Here is a 20,301-nt window from a genome sequence, read left to right as displayed (position 1 = left end):
TCATTTGCTCTCACTAATGGATTGATACGCACGTGGCAATGAATCCATCATTATTGACTTAATGAGATACTTTGGAAATTAGTGTTTACTACGAATACAAAATCTTTTTTTTTTTTTTACATTATTTTTTTTTTAATATGGCGTTCACTTTTTTTTTTTTTTGATATTGCATGATTTTATTAATCTGGGGTCCATTTTTTATATTGCTTGGTGTTGTTTAGTATGGGGCCCACCCTTTTAGACGTTATTAGTTTGAACTATTTTTATGCATATAATATATATACACACACACACTATGTTCAAAATACGATTAATATAACATTATAGTTTGTGCTCCGTATCTAAAACTTTATTATATTAGTATTTGCTACGAATACAAAGTCTGCACATTTTCTTTTTGACATTGTTTATTTTTTTAATATGGGATTCACTTTTTTTTATATTGCTTGATTTTGTTAATATGGGGTCCACTTTTTTTTCCCCGTGATTTTGGAGATAATGGGTTCCACTTTTTTTACTTCTTTTTTTTAATGTTCAAAACACGATTAATATAACATTGTATTTGTGCTCCGTATCTAAAACTTTATTATATTAGTGTTTGCTACGAATACAAAAGCTGCACGTTTTTTTTTGACATTGTTTATTTTTTTAATATGGGGTTCACTTTTTTTTATATTGCTTGATTTTGTTAATATGGGGTCCACTTTTTTTTTCCCGTGAGTTTGGAGATGGTGGGTTCTACTTTTTTTACTTTTTTTTTTTTTTGGATATTGGTTGGTTTGTGTTTAATATGGGGACTACACTTTTTTTTTTTTTTTTAATATTGGTTGGTTTGTGTTTAATATGTAGGCCCACAATTAACACTGTAGTTTGTGCTCCGTATCTAAAACTTTATTATATTAGTGTTTGCTACGAATACAAAGTCTGCACATTTTTTTTGACATTGTTTGTTTTTTTAATATGAGATTTACTTTTTTTTTATATTGCTTGATTTTGTTAATATGGGGCCCATTTTTTTTTCCCCGTGAGTTTGGAGATGGCGGGTTCTACTTTTTTTACTTTTTTTTTTTAATATTCAAAACACGATTAATATAAAATTGTAGTTTGTGCTCCGTATCTAAAACTTTATTATATTAGTGTTTGCTACGAATACAAAGTCTGCACGTTTTTTTTTGACATTGTTTGTTTTTTTAATATGGGATTCACTTTTTTTTTTTTAATATTGGTTGGTTTGTGTATTAATTATATTACTTGATTTTGTTAATATGGGGCCCACTTTTTTGTTTCCTGTGAATTTGGAGATGGCGGGTTTCACTTTTTTTACTTTTTTTTTTAATATTCAAAACACAATTAATATGACATTGTAGTTTGTTCTCCGTATCTAAAACTTTATTATATTAGTGTTTGCCACGAATACAAAGTCTGCACGTTTTTTTTTGACATTGTTTGTTTTTTAATATGGGATTCACTTTTTTTTATATTGCTTGATTTTGTTAATATGGGGTTCACTTTTTTTTCTCCTTGAGTTTGGAGATCGTGGGTTCCACTTTTTTTACTTTTTTTTTTTAATGTTCAAAACACAATTAATATAATATTGTATTTGTGCTCCGTATCTAAAACTTTATTATATTAGTATTTGCTACGAATACAAAGTCTGCACGTTTTTTTTTTGACATTGTTTATTTTTTTAATATGGGGTTCACTTTTTTTTATATTGCTTGATTTTGTTAATATGGGATCCACTTTTTTTTTCCCGTGAGTTTAGAGATGGTGGGTTCCACTTTTTTTACTTTTTTTTTTTTTTTTAATATTGGTTGGTTTGTGTTTAATATGTGGGCCCACAATTAACATTGTAGTTTGTGCTCCGTATCTAAAACTTTATTATATTAATGTTTGTTACGAATACAAAGTCTGCACTTTTTTTTTTTGACATTGTTTGTTTTTTTAATATGAGATTTACTTTTTTTTTTATATTGCTTGATTTTGTTAATATGGGCTCACTTTTTTTTCCCCGTGAGTTTGGAGATGGTGGATTTCACTTTTTTTACTTCTTTTTTTTTAATATTCAAAACACGATTAATATAATATTGTAGTTTGTGCTCTGTATCTAAAACTTTATTATATTAGTGTTTGCTATGAATACAAAGTCTGCACGTTTTTTTTTTGACATTGTTTTTTTTTTAACATGAGATTCACTTTTTTTTTTTTTTTTAAATATTGGTTGGTTTGTGTATTAATATGTGGGCCCACAATATTTTTTTTTAAATTAAGCAACGGACGACGAAAGGAGGACGACCAAAGTGCCCCAAACTCCCTCTTCTAAATGGTAGTAATATTTATTTTTCTTCATACCAAGTACATTCCAAACCACAAAAATATAAATAGTAAAACAATACACCCAAGTAAGTATTTAAACGCAACTTATTTTACTAAATTAATTTTATTAATTATGTTTTGAAAATCTAAGTATGACTGCTATATTTACATATCTCTATAACAATGTTTGTTTCGATATTTCTTTGACTGTTATAATATTGTTATAGAGAACTAATGATATAACATAACATAAAAGATCAGATCCACAAAAAACATAATCGATCCGTCAATTGCGTGTCGTGAATCTAGGAGTTTTGGTGACATTGCAACTTCATGAACACAAACATACACACGGAATATGCACTTTATTGACACTTCCTTTTCACAACTATATAGTTCAGTCAGCCTAAAATGAACCTTAATTAGTAGTATGTACATGTAGATGATGAAGCTCACTGAACTTGAATTAATTACTCAGATTAATGAAGAACAAAATCAGGGTATTTTGTATCGATGGATATTTATGGAGTAGCTAAATAGGTATGAAATTTCAGAAACATCTATGGATATTTGGGGTTGTTGATTATAAAAATTATATTATTCTCTTTTTGTCAAAATTACAAAAGATTCCCGCTAATGCTTTTTATTTTCCAGCCACTAGTTTTCTAGTAGTTGAGGAGAAAAGACACATCGCAATTTATTGTTTTACTGTACTATTTATATTATTTGTGTTTTAGAGTTTACATACTTGGTTCACAATATGGATTGAATTCAAGGGCGTCTTAATAAAATTAGTGGCATAAAGCCAGATTTTAATGCTAGGCCTTAAGTGTATACACAGATATAAGAAAATTTAGTGTTGTCTTTATATTTTTTCATATTTGTTGCATTTTACTTTACACGGTAACTTTAATATTTATAATAGTGAGGATTGATTCTAGTTAATAAGATGTTAGCCATGTGTTTTAAATATACTATCTTTGATGTTGTTGTAAAAACTTTATTTATTTAGTTCAAAGTTCTAAAAATATTTCTCTAAAAAGGTAGATGGTTTTTTTTTTTTTTTTTTACTTTCTTTCCTTTATTATATAAATTTTGTTCTTCTTTTCACAAACTTCAACATTGTCTAATATTTTTTTATTTATTTTTTTTAAAAAAACATAAAATCCATCCTTCATCTTGGGGCCTGAAATATTTGGGGGCATAAAGTAATGGCTTTACTGGCCTCACCCCTGGAACTTGAATTTTACAATAGTTTTATTACTTAGTTTAAATCCTGTATAATATGGTTTTAGTTTAAATCCCGTCTAGTATGGTTTAATCCATATGTTGCTAATTTCCAAATTATTACTCCATACTTCACCTCGCGGGAAAATATTCGGGACAAGGTGGGGTAGTCTCGGTGGCGGGCAAGATGAGGGAAGTGAAGTTGAGATGGTTCGGGTATGTGAAAAGGAGATGCACGGATGTTTCAGTGCAGAGGTGTGAGATGTTGATTGTGGATGATTTCAGGAGAAGTAGAGGTAGGCCAAGGATGTATTGGGAAGAGGTGATTAGACAGGACATGGCGCAATTTCGGTTCGCAGATGACATGGCCTTAGATAGGAGGTTATGGTGACACGAATTAGGGTAGAAGGTTAGTAAGTAGTTGAGCATTGTCACGCTTATTCTTTCATACTTGTAGTCGTAGTATTACTCTTGTAGTTTCTTATCCTTTGAAATCTGTTATTATATGTTGTTGCTTATACTTCGATTATCATGTGATTTTGTGGTAATTACATTATTGCTCCTTTTTCAGACTTTTGTGTCATGCTTTACATAGTATTTTGCCATTACTTTTGTTATTTCTTTTCCAGACTGCTTTGGTTTGCTTTTCTTTGAGCTGAGGGTCTATCAGAAACAACCTCTCTAACTCTTAAGGTAGGGATAAGGTCTGCATACACTCTATCCTCTCTAGACCTCACTTGTAACACTGGGTATATTGTTGTTGTACTCTACCTCGCATGAAATGATAATACATTTTCATATAAGTTGTTCAAGTATTAGTTTATGAGAAAAATTAAATTAGTAACCGGACAACGTATAAAATAATTGTAAAATTTTTACCGGTACATCGATGTTTACACCCAATTAATAAATAAATGACATATGTCACTTACTTTAACTACAATTATTAATACTTAAGCATAGTTAACTACAATATAATTAAATAACTTAGCCATTTTACAAATCTCAACTCTAAACAGTAACGTCATAGGTGACCCTTTTCACCCGAGAATCCTTCTACCATTTGTAACTATCTTTAAATATAAAGTATTTTTTATTTTTTTTTATGTACATATATGGATTTTGAATACCCTGAACACAAGAGTAGAGGTTGGTTTAGTGGCTTAGAGGTTTGAAAATTCATCTTGATGTACCAAGTTCAAATTTCAGTCACTGCATTTCTATTTTTTGAATCCCCTCAGTAAAAATCCTGGATCCGTCACTGCAAACAAGGGTGAAGAAAAAAATATAACCATTTCAACCTTATAAGAAAAGCACTTAAAATGAAGTAAGTTCTAAAAGACGCAGAACTTGAGAATTAAGTCACAGCCATAAAGAAGAAGTGCAGAAAAATAATGAAAGAAGAAGACATTCAGGAAATTTAAGAAAGAAGAAGTTTGTCTAAATTATTATTTTTTTGGCAGGAAATCTTTCTAAATTTTAGTTTGTCTTTTATGCTTAACTTAACTATGTCGGTGTATACACTTGGTGTGGATAAGTTTTTACCCTAGCCAACAAACAATGTATGATATAATGTTCAATTTATATAATAACTAATTCCTCATATAGCCCAACAAAGCAAGCCCTTAATTTTTGTTGGACAGTGATAAACATTTCAAAAAAATTAACATCAATTATGTATAAAATCCTCCCACATTCAGAAGTTGATAAAGTCGACACTATAACATTGTGTATCTATAGCTACGAAGTACGTTGTAGCTAATTATGAAAATTTTCGTGGCTAAACACTTTAGCCACAACTTTTTGTTTCGTAGCATTCGTAGTAAAATGTAGCGTAGCTAAAAGTTAGCTACAAACTTTACATGGTCCGTGGCTAAGGACCAATACTTATTGCTACAGATTTTTTTGTGTTGTAGCTCTAATGGTAAAAAACTTTTGCCACGAAAAATATACTTATAGCAAATGATTTTATTATTTTGCCACGACAAATAAAATTTGTAGCTATCTTCATATTGTAGCCACAAGGTATTGTGTTGTAGCAAAATATTTAATTTATTTGCCACGCATACTCAAAATTTGTGGCTATTTTACATTCTAGTCTCGTGGCAATAGTATCCATATTTAGTTACGAATCAAGAAATTCATAGCTATGATTTGAATTATTTGCCACAAACTTTTTTATATTGTAGCTAAAAATATATACCTTTAGCCATGAAATATATAAAATTATGGCCAAAACGTTTCTTCATTTGCTACGGAAGGCAAAATTTTATAGGGCAATTATAAATTTATCTACACACTCTACAATTCCATTATTACTACAAATTAAAGAATTTTCCACAATCATTGTTAGTAACAAGAATTTTATAAAAGAATTCATTTTTTTTAATTTCCAAAACACTGTCAAGTTACAGATAATTGTACTTGATCCAAAAAAAAAAAGAAAAAGAAGTTAACTAATAATTGTATTTTTCTATTTCAACATAGTCATAATACACAATTTTTGTGACACCATCTTGTTTGAGTCCAAAGCTGCATAGTCTTCCTCTTTCTCTCCTTCCACGGTCTTCAACTGCACCTTAGCTTGATCAATATCTTGTCTTAGTTTGTCACTTATATGCTCTCATTCCACAAATCATTAATAATGATAAATTATTTTAGCACTCAGAAGCAGAAACAATTAAGTATATGTGTGTGTACATAGAAATTCAAGCGAAAAAAGAAAGTCTTAGATAATTCGATTACCAAAAAATTTAACGGAGTAAAAAAAAAGAAAAAATGCAAAGCAAAAAAAAAAAATGTATACAAACCTGTAGACTTTTTAACTTCTTAAAAAGATCTTCTCCCCAATATTGTATAGTCGCTTTGTTGTTGCAATCGACGAACTATGGCTCCTGCTAGTATTATTACAACTTTAAAATCTTCAAAATCTCACTCACTACTAATAAAAAATAAGGCACGATATTAATAAAATTGTTGGAATAAGACTGAACTCAAAAACTTGAGTCAAATAGGTGTGAGCCAAGATTCAAAAATCTTAAAATATAAAGATATAAGCATACTTTGAATATAAAAGCGATGGATTCTCTCTTGCTTTCTTTTTATTTTTTTTTCATTGTTCACTTTTCGGGACTTAAACCCATAAATTCTCACGAACTAGTGGCCGTTGGGGGATCTAGGGCTTCAATTGATTTGCTTTTATCAAGTGAAAAGAGAAACCAATTGTTGAAGAAGGGTATGAGAAATTGCTTTTATCAAGTGAAAAGAGAAACCAATTGTTGAAGAAGGGTATGAGAAAGTGGGGAAGGGTATGCGGCTGGGGGGATTTAGGTTTGAGAAATTGGGCTTTAATTTGTGTTTCCTTTACCTTTCTTATTGCAAAGTAACGGAAGTAGGTAATAAAGAAAATTACCTAATGCAAATTACTCCTAATTATGAATATATACTTTACTTTAAGTAAACGGAAAGAGTCAACTATTCATATGGAATAAATATTATTCTAATATATGTATTCCTTTAAAATTGTTTATAGTCCGATATTCAAATTTAATTAAAAATAATTACAAGTGTATCTAAATTGTATTTGAAACTTAAAAAGAATTATTTAATATGAATTCTGATATACTAGTTAGTTTTCTTATAAATTCATAAATTAATCATATTAAATTATTTACTGTTTTGAAATAAATCCTACTAATATCACAAAAGTGTTATAAAATATCAAATTTTCATTTGTTAGATTCAGTTTATAATTTAATGTATGAAAATTAATAAGAATTCTACAATTGTAGGTTGTTTCTTAAATTTCAGTCTCTTAGTGATAATCTAACACTTGAAGTGATTTTAAAATTTTGTAAGACTAAACCAGATTACTGTGAGAAATATAATTTTTTTCCTTTTAGATATTCATACTTGAAATTTACTATGTGCATGACATCAATGATGATTATCATGAATATTTAAATATGTTATTTTTACACATAATATATTTCTTACAAAATATTATTACGCAATATTTGAGTATGACTATTATAGAGAGATGATTTTACAAAGACTGTCTCGCTATAATGAATGTCTCTCATATAGGTAGAATGTTGTTATAGAGAAGTAAAATATAACATGAAAAAAATCTATTCTTAGAAAATCAAAAGTAGTTATAGTGAAATATTGTGGTAACGAATGACAATTATATAAAGATTTGACTGTATAATTTTCTTAACATTATAAAAATTTAATTGAAACTTACATCTGATACTTATTTAATAAGAATTATATAATACAATTAGTTTTCCTCTAGACTTTGATATCAACCATATTAAATTATTAATTAATGTTTTCTTTACATATTATATATATATATATATATATTTTAAGCTTTTGTTTACTTCTTTATATACAAATTCTATAATGAAACTATCATATATGACAAAGAAAATTACCTAGTGAAAATAATGATAAATATTATAGACTTTACTCTAAGTAAATGGAAAACTCAACTATATATATGACATATATATTATTCTAAAATTTGAATTCCTTTATAGCTATTTTTATCCTCTATGAAACAGTTGCTTTTGTTATATACTCCCCTATTTTAATTCTATTAAATTCTTAATTTATAGTGTTTAGTTATATTTATGATAATTATTGAAATAGCATTAGATCATAGCATGAATAACTTTTATACTAATTTAAAATGAATATATTACCGATCAATGTAGATAAATACATGCAAATAGTTAAGTCTGTTTTATACTTTGAGATTCAAATTTAATTAAATATAACTCCAAGTTTATCTAATTTGTAATTGAAACTTACAATCATTACTTTATTTAATATGAATTATGATATACTAGTTACTTTTTTTATACACTCATATATTAACCATAGTAAATTATTTACTTTTTTTGTAAATAAATCTTGATAATATTAAAAATGCGTTATAAACTATCAAATAAGAGTCACAAGAAATACAAAATTATTCATTACATAAATCATATTAAATTTTCATTTGTTAGATTCACTGTATAATTTAATTTATGATAATTAATAAGCTAGTGCATGACCATTATAGTGTAATTGGTAAACCATTATTGTTACAATTAGATATAATTTATTGATTTTCAAAATTATAGTTGGACTAACAACTACTATTTATTTAATAAGACTTATAATATAATTTGTTTTACTATTTCTTGGATATCAACCGTATTATTTTAAAATATTATTCTAAAATATGAATTCCTTTGTAGCTTTTTTCGTCCTCTATGATATTGTTGATTCCCTTATTTTAAAATTTGTGGTTAACTATGATATTTTATTATCATCGAAACTCTAAATTTGTAGTTATTCATTTTGTCATGACAATTAATTGTAATTATTACGCAGACCATTTTTCACTTTCATTCTCAAGTATAATTTGAAGAAAAAATATTTTTAGCCACAAGATTTTGTTTTAGATATTTTAATGCGGCTAAAAGATTATTATTGTTACAGTAAATTTTAACTCGTAGTAAAAAAATAAGGATTAGCTACGGAAATTTTAGCACAACAATGACCCTGTGGTTATATAATTTCTTGATGACAAAGTATTGTAGCTATTAGTAGACTATTGCCACGGATGTTAGTACTCGAAGCAAAAATATTTATTTAGCTACAATAGTTTGTTTAAAATAACTTTTTGTGGCTAAAAGGTTACTATTGCTACAATAAATTTCAACTTGTGGCAAAAAACCAATGATTAGCTACGAAATTTTATTATAGCAAAAACTTCGTAGCTATAAAATTTAACTATTGTCACACTTGTTTATAACTTGAAGCAAAAATATTTATTTTGCTACGACAGATAGTTTCAAATAATTTATTGTGGCTAAAAGGTTACTATTGCTACACTAACTTCTATTGCGTGGCAAAAACTTATGATTCAGCTACAAAACTTTATTGTAGCAATAATGTTGTAGCAATTTAGGTAATTATTGCCACGATTGTTAGCAATTATAACAAAAAAGAGTAATTAGCTTTGTCAATTTGATTTTCGTGGCTAAGAAATTTTACAAATTTGTAACTAGCCATGGAATTTAATTTTTTGTGGCTATTACTAGGTATTAGCCACGATTTTTGAATTCATGGCTAAACTTTCGTAGCTATATATGCCTTATGTTGTAGTGCGAGTAGAGAAAATTACAATGAATAAGACGTGCGAGCTCTTATTCTTTTAAATTATTTTTTTTATCCAGAGAATAGTTAATATAATTTTTTTTGAAAAAAAAAAATCAACCACTAATGAGTGACAATAAAAAAAAAAAGATTAGACAAAGACATGCTCAAAGATTTAACTTCAAATTTAGAGCTCGAGCTCAACCTCAATAAGAAACATCATTCGTGTAACTTTTGAGTTAGAATGAATGTTCAAATTGAACTATAATCTAACTCTCAATATGGATTATAAAATTAAAACTGATTGTAAATTCTGTAACATGGATGTTGAATTATATTCTACAATCAGTTTTAGTATATGTGGAGTATAATTTATGGATGATTATTCATTATCCCTATCTTAATGGAACTACAAATGCACATAGTTTATTTAATGTTTGTTATCTTGATAATGTTACTAAAACTAGTAATATTTTTTAAAACTTGTATAGTTATAAAAAAAATTGTTTGTTCCTATTGTAGTCGTATGTAACCGATTGGTATTGTTCCTAACTATTTTGCTAAAAACAATAAGAGTGATCATCCACATGTGTATTTCTTCATGAGATTGATTAAGTTTGCTCTTCCCCTTGTTGGGATATATACTATTAACCATGTGTTTGGATATAGTAATTATTATAGAACAATTATTTATTCATTGTTTAATAAAAAATTAAATAGATTATGTACTAGTATGTGTGTCCTTTACTTATATAGTAAATGATTTAGTGTATAGAGTTTAGCTTATACACGGAAGATTAAATCGCTCGTTCTTATAAGTATAAAATTTATGTTCACAATCTAAGATGGAAATTGGACAAAGCCATCGGTATGATTGTAGCCCAAGATTAATATAATGTATCTTCATTATGGGAACGGTATAGTTCCTAATGAAAGTCTAAATAATAATGCATTTAAGAATTGAGGTCGGGTAGGATTACTTGCTTTATTTAGTTAAAGATTTATGATCAACATTATCATTTTCAGAAACTTATATTTTATACTTTTAATTTAGGGAACGAATTCCCTCCAGTAGACTAGGGTCCAGTAGATGTCAATATAGTGTTTGTTTCTTGCCATAGGTCAAAAAATTGATGGCTAGGATTCATTTGCTATGAAAGGATTAAAAAGGAAAATAATTTTAACCAAAATAAAGAAAAGAAAAGAAAAAAAAATTGCAGCAAGCCAGCAACTACAAAAAAACTTTCAAGAATCCCAACCTAGGTGAAAATTGATGGTTGGGATTCATTTGCTATTAAAGGATTAAAAAGGTAAATAATTTTAACCAAAATAAAGAAAAGGAAAAGAAAAATTTACTGCAGCAAGTCAGCAATGACAAAAAAACTTCCAGGAATCTCAACCAAGGTAAAAATAGATGGCTGATATTTTTTTTTTCTGAAATGAAGGAATTTTACAAAGTATATAACAGAAAGTAAATAGTCTTTACAGTGCTGAAATAGTTCTAAACGAAATTACCTCTAAAAGATCATTGTTTAGACATTCTAAAATAAAGTTAGGAGGAACATTCCAAAATATAGTTAATTTTTAGTGTCTGAGATTCATTTGCTATGAAAAAATAAAAAGGCAAACAAGTTTAACCAAAATAAAGAAAAGGAAAAAAATTAACTACAACAAGCCAACAACTACAAAAAAACTTCCAAGATAGTCTCAACCTACGTAAAAATTGATGGTTGGAATTCATATGTTATGAAAGGATTAAAAAGGTAAATAATTTTAACCAAAATAAAGAAAATGAAAAGAAAAATTAACTGCAGCAAGCTAGCAGAAGCAGCAACAAAAAAAAAAAATTAAAAAAAAGAAGAAGATATATACGACTTGTTCCAAGTTAGTTTCACTAATAGTCTGTTTGGCCAAGCTTCTAAAAGCAACTTATTTTAAAAAGTACTTTTTAAAAAAGTACTTTTGGCTAAAAACAGTTTGTGTTTGGCCAATTAATTTATGGAAAAGGCTCAAATATGCTATCGAACTATTGAAAATGGCTCATTTATGCCACTCATCAATTGTTTGGCTCATTTATGCCATCGAACTATCAAAAATGACTTATTTATGCCACTCATCAGTAGTTTGGCTCATTTATGTCATCGCCCGTTACCAAAATGACTCACCCATGTCATTTTTCATTAAGGCTGGTTTTATAATACCAGATATGACGCGTGGCCTCTAATTAGAGGTCTACGTCGTTTAATTAAACTATCCAATTTTAAATCCCAAATTAATAAAAAATCCGACCCATACACCCTACCCATATACAACCATAATCTAGTTGGAGGCCACATGTCATATCTGGTATTGTAAAACCGACGTTAATGAAAAATGCCATGGGTGAGTCATTTTGGTAACGGGCGATGGCATAAATGAGCCAAACTATTGATGAGTGGCATATATGAGCCATTTCCGATCGTTCGATAGCATAAATGGGCCAAACTATTGACGAGTGGCATAAATGAGCCATTTTTGATAGTCTGATGGCATATTTGAGCCTTTTCCGATTAATTTAAAAGGTACTTTTGAACAGCAATTAGTGTTTGGCCAAACTTTTAAAAAGTGTTTCTATGTGGATTTTCTCAAAAGTACTTTTCAAAAAAGTCTTTTGAAAAAAGAAAATTTTTTTAAATTTTCCAAAAACTATTTCTCACTTTCTCTCTAAAAAAACACTTATTTTCTCCCAAAAGTTTGGCCAAACATCTCACTTTTTTTAAAATAAGCACTTATTGAAAAAATAAGTACTTTTGGGGGGAAAATAAGCTTGGCCAAACAGGCTATAAATCACCTCTCATTTTGCTAACAATCAAACTTCTTTTTGTTGATTTTTGAAAACTTGTTTGATCTTTTTCTGTTCCCCAAAATTAAATCAATCATAAAAGGGAAATGGGAAGTACCATTTTGGGTGCTATCAGTGTTGCATTTCAGGGTTATTGTTTGGCGTTTGCTCTGCCATGGAAGAAAATGTCATATTATGGTGCTATAGTTTTTCCCCTTGATGGGATTGTCCACCCTAAAGGGTATGTATCATCCACTACTCCTTTTTTCTCAATTTCATTCTTAGGGATTGTCCACCAAAACTTTGTTCTAAAAAAAAAATAAGTTGAGGTAGTCCAACTTATTTTTTTGGCTTAAAAATTTTTTTTTCGGACTATAAAAGTTCTTTAGATAAACCAAGTATTATTTTTTTGAGCCTATCCACTAAACACTCAAAAAAGTTGAAAACTCCTTTTTTCTCAATTTCATTCTACTTTATCTTGTGATTTCTTATCCCAATGTCAGTCAAAAACAACTGTTTTGGTCAAGACAAAATAATGGAACGACACAAAGGTTTGTAGGAACATACGTACAAAAACGTCATTCATAAAAAATATTAGGTGAGATATGATCCAATGACATAATTGTGCCGCGTAAAATCAGAATTAACTTATATAATTACATAATCTAAGTTTAATTGGTTATTGAGTATAACTCCAATCCACTACTCTCTTTCCTTGAAACTCCTTTTAAAGAAATCAATGACACGGAATAATGATAAATTTTCATTAATCGTTCCATTGTCGATAAATTTATCTGACAAGAAATTATTGTATGTATTCGTAAACAGAGATTAAATTAGGGGTTTGTGGCTAACAAATATTGACCACCAAAAGATTTGAACGCCTTTATTTCACTAAAGAATTGAAATATGAAAATGTAAACACAAAAAAGCCTAAAAAGATTGATATATCTTATATATAAGATAGTGTGATGCCTGAAGACCTATGTCCATTCCTTCCAAACAAAAGCCCAAATAATAAGGGCATTTAAGAACTTTTGTAAACCAGAGTTTCTTACTTTATTGAGTTATATATATATATATATATAGCTTTCAACATTCATCATTCTCTAAAATTAATTTTTCTTAATTTTTATTTATGACTATTTCTGACACAATTTTTAATAATAATAATATATATGTAATTTTTTTTAATAAAAATAGTATTAATTCGAGATATGTGCGTACAAGCGCAAATTTAATTAGAGACCAATAATAAAGACTCGAGTTCGGCTCAGCTTGACTGATATTATAACAAGTTCAATTAGTCTTGGCTTGATGCTCAAGCTTAAACGTGCAACGTGTGTACACTTTTACAAGCAGTGAATAAACAAAGGATCCCACATCCAGTAAACTTCCAAGAATCTCAAAAATTGTGAACCCCACATCTAGTAAACTTCCAAGAATCTTAACTAACAAACAACTCCAACACCCCCTGCCCCCCCCCCCCCCCCCCCCACGCTCCTCTTAAAACAAGTATAGTACATTAACTCAATAATATTCAGTCTTTCTACTTTTCTCTCCCATTTTTCTTTAAAATTTGTTTAACCCCAAAATCAAACTTTTCTTTGTTTATTGCTTACTTTCAAGAAAGCAAGCTTTTTTTTTTTTTTTGGAGACTTTGTTTGATCTTTTTGTTGTTCACCAAAATCAAGAAATCAATCAATCATGAGAGGAAAATGGGAAGTATTACCATTTTGGGTATTGTACTTTGTGCTTCTATCTGTGTACTTTCAAGAATGTTTTTCTGCATTTAATTTGCCTCGTTCACCATGGAAGAAACAGTCAAGTTTTGGTTCATCACTTGTTTTTCCCCTTGTTGGGAATGTATATCCAAAAGGGTAATATTATTATCCACTACTTTTTGTTTTTCAATTAGATCTTACTTTTAATGTTGTGATTTTCATAGTTTTCATGTTGTATGCATATGTCTATATCTATATATTATCTCGGGATTATAGTCCTAGGATTATAATCACGGGACTAAGTTATCTCACATGAGAGGTGAGATAAAATAATTCCAAGTTGGATGGGATAAGGTGGTATATCCGGGATTAAACTTGGGATTAAATTTATACTGTGTTTGGTTGACAGATAATTTTATAATGTCATATTGTCAACCAAACACAGTATAAATTTAATCTCGGACTTAATCTTGGGAATGTATCCTAAAGGGTGTATATATATACATATATATCATCCACTACTTCTTTTGTTTCCAATTAGATCTTACTTTTAATGCTGTGATTTTTATAGTTTTCATGTTGTATGCATGTATCTATCTGTCTAACTATTATCTGCTTGGGTCAATAAGTCTATGCAATTTTTTTATATTTGATGATTAAAAAGTTCACTAATTCTTGGTTTTGTTATTGGTGTGTAGCAATAAGGGCACAATTCTGGTTAGAGGCGGATTTGAGATTGAATCTTTATGGGTTCAACCTTTTAATTGCAATTTTAGTGGATTTTATATATAAGTTTACGTTTCGTGTTGAAAGTACAGGGTTGAGAGGGAACCACAGCTAAATAGATTCTGATTCTGAAAATTATATAAGGAGTTTTATCTATACTTTTTCACAACTTTTCTCTGTTGGTTTTTTAATGGTGATGCTTTTGTTATGATGTGTTATGCTTTCCTTCGGTAGCTTAGAATAATGGAAGGCTCTTTCATCATATTCTTTGACTTGATAATCATCCTGCATTTTTTTCGGCATTTTTTCGCTTGAAAATTTCATGTACATTTCCCTTAGATTTCCTAGTTTATGTACTTAAGACTTCAATTGACCTGAAGGTTAGAACTTATCATCACTTCTTTCAGAATGAACTTTTATGAACTTATTATCAATTTCAACTCGAACATGGGTTTGATTCACATTCCATGTTCTGAGAAAGATTTATCATCCGAAAAGTGGAAAAAACGGAATCTTTCCTTTTAACTTGCATATTGCTTGTTTCCCGTTCTCTATCTCTTAAACCCAGATATTCATTTGGCGTGCAGGTATTATCAGGTGACACTCAATGTTGGCCGACTCCCCAAACCTTACTTTCTTGACATAGACACAGGGAGTGATCTCACTTGGCTCCAATGTGATGCACCTTGCCGCAAATGCACTCCGGTTAGTACTCTTCCTTTTATTCCTTCTATAACTTAGCTCTTTCAAGTTACCATCGTAAGTAGTCACAAATATCTTTACTAATTTCAGCATATATGTACACAACGTTGCAGGCTCCTCACAGCCCTTACAAACCGAATAACAAAAATATTGTCAAGTGTAAGGATCCCATATGTGCATCCCTTAACCATCCCTGTCACAATCCTAACGATCAGTGTGACTATGAGGTTGAGTATGCGGATCATGGTTCATCCATGGGAGTGCTGGTGAAAGACACATTTCCAGTAAAATTCACCAATGGTAGCGCCGTTGCTCCTGGTCTAGTGTTTGGGTAAGATACTCATAAGGTTATTCTTAAAACTAACCTTTAAATTGTCAACCAACTAAACAAATGCGCTATTTCTTCCACTTTGTTTGCTTACCGAAGTTGTGATGCTTATGATTCATGAGCTTTTGATTCCCCTTCTGTAGTTGTGGGTACGATCAAGAAGTGCCAGCCTCTGCGCATGCACCTTATACGGATGGAATTCTTGGTCTAGGAAATGGAAAATCAAGCATAGTATCACAGATGAGTAGCTCGGGTCTTATCCGGAATGTAGTAGGTCATTGTTTAAGCGGGCAAGGTGGAGGTTATCTTTTCCTTGGAGATGATGTTCTCCCATCTTCGGGGATTGTTTGGACACCTATCGTGCGTGCATCTTCAGAGTATGTTCTGTCTGTAGTGGATTTTGTACAGACCTCTCTATAACTGCCATATTTTCTGTAGAACCGATCTTTCATGTTATGTTATACTCCCTCCGGATCAAAAAAAGAGTTCACTTAGTCATTTGCACACCCCTTAAGAAAATACTAACTCCTAGACAAAAATAGGTAATTTGACTAAATTATCCCTAATTAAATAAGCATTGAGATTTGATCATATAACACTTAATAGGGGCAAATCTGGAAAAACAATGTTAATTCTTTCTTGATTTGATAAGTGGACACTTTTTTTGACTCAAGAAAAAAAGGCTAAGTGGACACTTTTTTTATCAGGAGGGAGTACTATATGTTCTCTATAACAGCATGTCGCTATAGCAGTAAAAAATATAGGAATTAACGCTGTTGTTATAAAGAGGTGTGACTGTGTATTGGCAATTTTCACTTTGCGCGAAAGATGTGAATAAACTTTTGTGGATTACTATGATATTTTCAGGAAACACTATTCTTTGGGACCAGCAGATCTCCATTTCGGCGGGGAAGCAACTGGAATAAAGGGTCTACCAGTAATTTTTGACAGTGGAAGTACCTTCACTTACTTCAATTCCGGAGCATACAAAACTCTGTTGTCTTCGGTAAGATCAGAAAAAATCTCCGTCCTGAATGCTTATCGCCTTTGTCTTAGAACTCATGGTATTTGCTGATTTTCAGATTAAGAAAAACATAAATACAAAGCAGCTGATTGATGCAAAGGAGGACAAAAGCTTACCCGTCTGTTGGAAAGGCTCCAAACCTTTCAAATCCCTTAATGATGCCAAGAGCTACTTCAAGCCATTAACACTTAGTTTCACAAAAGCTAAGAATATTCAGCTTCAACTGACACCCGAGGCTTATCTTATTCATACTGTAAGTACCTTTTAAATTGCTCTCGTTGAGGCTTATATTGCACTTCAAAAGTATAGATCGCGATACTGATAATTCTTATCCCTTCTCAGGATCACGGCAATGTATGCTTAGGCATATTGAATGGTTCGGAGGTTGGATTAGGAAATGTTAATATCATCGGAGGTATTAGAGAAATAGGCATCTTCTTTTTATACTGTTCAAAGTTAGTGTCACTTTTTCCTCGTCTAGATGTTGGAAAATAATGTCCTCTTTGGAGAAGTAAGATGCACCTTACCATTTTTATCGGACTTTTTACACATTTAGCCTCTCGGCCAAAAATAATTACAACTGCTAGCCAATATACATTAATTGTGTTTAATATACGTTTATTTTTTGTATATTGATTATAAATATACAAAAATTATTTTGCTGGCTATTCTTTTGGTGGTTTGTATATTAATTATAAATATACAAAAAATATACATTTGCTAGCTATTCTTTTGGTGGGCGGATATACAATGTAAAAATTCCATTTATATCCCCCACTTTACGAGGTTGTCTTCTAACAACAATTTAGAACTTGGAGAAGAGTACACATGACCTACATTTTCTTTAAGGAGGGCATTAGTTTTCGGATAGAGGAAGAAGTAAAGTTCTTTTCCACATTATAACTTTTTCCCGTTTTCTCTGGATTTATGTATGCAGATATTTCTATGATAGACAAAATGGTGATATACGACAACGAGAAACAACAGATTGGATGGGTTCCAGCCAACTGCAACAAGCTTCCTTAGTCGTCCTGGTAGGTCCATACATTTCTCTCGTCTTTTCATAAGGGAAATTTACATGGTATAGCTGCCCACCAAAATAACAGCCGGCAAATGTATATTTTTTTGTATATTGATCGAAATATACAAAAAATATACAAATATAAAATAAATGTATATTTTTTGTATGTTGGCTAGCGGCTGTAATTATTTTTGGCTGATCGGCCAAATGTGTAAAAAGCCCTTACCATATTACCGCTGCCGCCAGACCTCACCTGAAGCCATTTTTGTTCTTGTATTGACAGCATATATCATGATTACAGTGAAGATTTTGTTGACATATATCAATAGAAAGAAGCAAGCAGAAAGTATGTCAGTATTGTAAGCATGCCAATGTTTGCTATCGTAGAGTGGAACTTTTTTTTTTAGTTGATTGGTAATACAGAAAATTCACTGTAATCACCCTCTGAATATATAAAAGTAGCCAGTGTATGTATTCAGTTCATCCCCAAATCTGTCTTCTATATTAAAGTCACTTTCGTAACTCTAACTGTCCTAAGATAGCGAAATTTTCCTTGTCGCAAAAGTAACAACCTGCACGAATGGTGTAACATCCATCTGTTATTACTATTGTGAAAACGGGAAGACCCAGAGTAAACAGTTGGTAGATCAAAATGCTCATGTAGAATTGAACGACCTCTTTACCATTCAATCAAAACTCACTCCCATACCACTTTTGTACACAAATATGAATATACATTCGATATAAATATTATAAGATTGAAATACTGTCCAATAAATGAGCTATTTGATACATCTGTGATTCTAAAAGAATCTGCCAACATGTATTTTACAAGTACTTAAGAATCTAAAAATGATACATTTGATAGGGTGCGTAAGAGTTAGAATAGAGGTGATAAAGTCAAAATTCTGTTAGTAACGGTCTTTACGCGGCACAAATTCAAATTAATCGGGCAATGAGTTTCAGCTACTAAATGGTTATAGAAAAACGAAATAAAGTCTGTCAAAAAATGTTACTTCCACATAATTTATTGTAGACTCATCAATATCAGACAATGAGTTTATGAATATTTATAGAAAAAGGAAATAAAGTTTGTCAAAAAAATGTTACTTCACATAATTTATTGTAGACTCATGGACATGCACAGCTGCTGAATTATTTGTACTCTATTTTTTTTTTTACCGGCTCAAATAAATATTTTTTAGAATGTATACATGATTAAAATTTATAAATTAGGTTACCAGTTTAGTAATTAGTGACATGAGATACGTGCGGTAATTTGCAGGATTGCCCTTCGCTGGGGGTGATCTTTAATTTTTGTCTCTCAAATTGGTGGTCTTTAACTTTTGTCCGTCAAATTGATGGTCTTTAGCTTTTTCCCTTAAGGCCTTGCATAGACAGATTTGCAAAATTTTGCCTTGCGAATTTATTTATTTATTTTTTACTCAGCTAGGGATCGAACCCATAACCTCGGGGTATTAGGCGAAGGGCAAAACTTAAAGACCATTAATTTGAAAAACAAAAATTAAAGACCACCCCAAATGAAGCACAATCCGCGCAAAAAAAGAGACACGTACACTTGCAAGGCGCACGCCAAAAAACTAGTTACTGTAAAGAATAAAGACCAAAATAGAAATGTTGATAAGGAAAATATCCTTTTGAATGTTGATTGACCTTTCATACTCCTAAAAAGTACATTATCACTTTAAAATTAAGAGATTTCAACAAGGCATGTCTTTTCTTTTTTGTTTTAATTATATATAGATAACATTATTTTACTTTAATTTAAAAATAGCACATTCATTTACATTTACAACATTTTTAAAGACGGAAAAGGGCCAAATATACCCCTGTACTATTGGAAAAGGGCCAAATATACCCTTTGTTATACCTTGGGTCCAAATATACCGTTGTTATACTTTCGGTTCAAATATACGCCTCCAACTATAGTTTGGCACATGTGGCAAGCTCATAATCAAATAACCCGCCTCCAATTTTAAATATCCGATTTCTTTAAAAATCCACCCGTTTAACCATACCCAAAACCGTTTAATTCATTTACTTTCTCTTCTTCTTACCTTTTTCCATCAAACTCCATTTATAACAACATTATTGGGTCGTAATTATAATGAGCCATAGGAGATCAGAAACTGTAATAAATCTTCCAGGCTCTCGAATTCATCTTTTGCGCGATTATCCTTCAAAGGCACTGGTCTTTAAACTTTGGCCCTCAAATTGGTGGTTTTTAATTTTTGT

At 30.3% G+C, this 20,301-nt stretch overlaps 1 protein-coding gene and 1 long non-coding RNA gene across 2 annotated transcripts; one reads left to right on the top strand and one right to left on the bottom strand.

Annotated features, from left to right (window-relative positions):
• Positions 1–295: 295 nt before the first annotated feature.
• Positions 296–983, bottom strand: LOC132050681 (uncharacterized). The gene is made up of 2 exons (XR_009413498.1): positions 799–983; positions 296–741 (listed from the first exon to the last, which is right to left on the bottom strand). It is a non-coding gene; the product is annotated as an uncharacterized LOC132050681 (long non-coding RNA).
• Positions 984–14,052: 13,069 nt separating this feature from the next.
• On the top strand, positions 14,053–18,520 carry LOC132050680 (aspartic proteinase Asp1-like). The gene is made up of 9 exons (XM_059442058.1): positions 14,053–14,400; positions 15,558–15,675; positions 15,786–16,003; positions 16,144–16,377; positions 16,868–17,006; positions 17,083–17,277; positions 17,367–17,439; positions 17,962–18,058; positions 18,329–18,520. Exons 1-8 carry the CDS (start codon positions 14,228–14,230, stop codon positions 18,048–18,050), a joined length of 1,239 nt encoding a protein of 412 aa, XP_059298041.1. The 5' UTR covers positions 14,053–14,227; the 3' UTR covers positions 18,051–18,058; positions 18,329–18,520.
• Positions 18,521–20,301: the final 1,781 nt, after the last annotated feature.

This window comes from Lycium ferocissimum, chromosome 3, assembly GCF_029784015.1.
Source record: "Lycium ferocissimum isolate CSIRO_LF1 chromosome 3, AGI_CSIRO_Lferr_CH_V1, whole genome shotgun sequence".
In the NCBI taxonomy this organism is placed as follows: Eukaryota; Viridiplantae; Streptophyta; class Magnoliopsida; order Solanales; family Solanaceae; genus Lycium; species Lycium ferocissimum.
Note: the sequence above shows the minus strand (reverse complement) of the source record. Positions and strands in the feature narration are given on the sequence as shown.

What these genes read in the sequence shown, in the direction of transcription:
- LOC132050680 (XM_059442058.1), top strand. Translation starts at nt 14,228, where the DNA reads ATGAGAGGAAAATGGGAAGTATTACCATTTTGGGTATTGTACTTTGTG. An exon ending in AGGCTTATCTTATTCATACT is followed by an intron (nt 17,278 to 17,366) that starts GTAAGTACCTTT and finishes ATCCCTTCTCAG; the next exon opens with GATCACGGCAATGTATGCTT. An exon ending in AAATGTTAATATCATCGGAG is followed by an intron (nt 17,440 to 17,961) that starts GTATTAGAGAAA and finishes TTATGTATGCAG; the next exon opens with ATATTTCTATGATAGACAAA.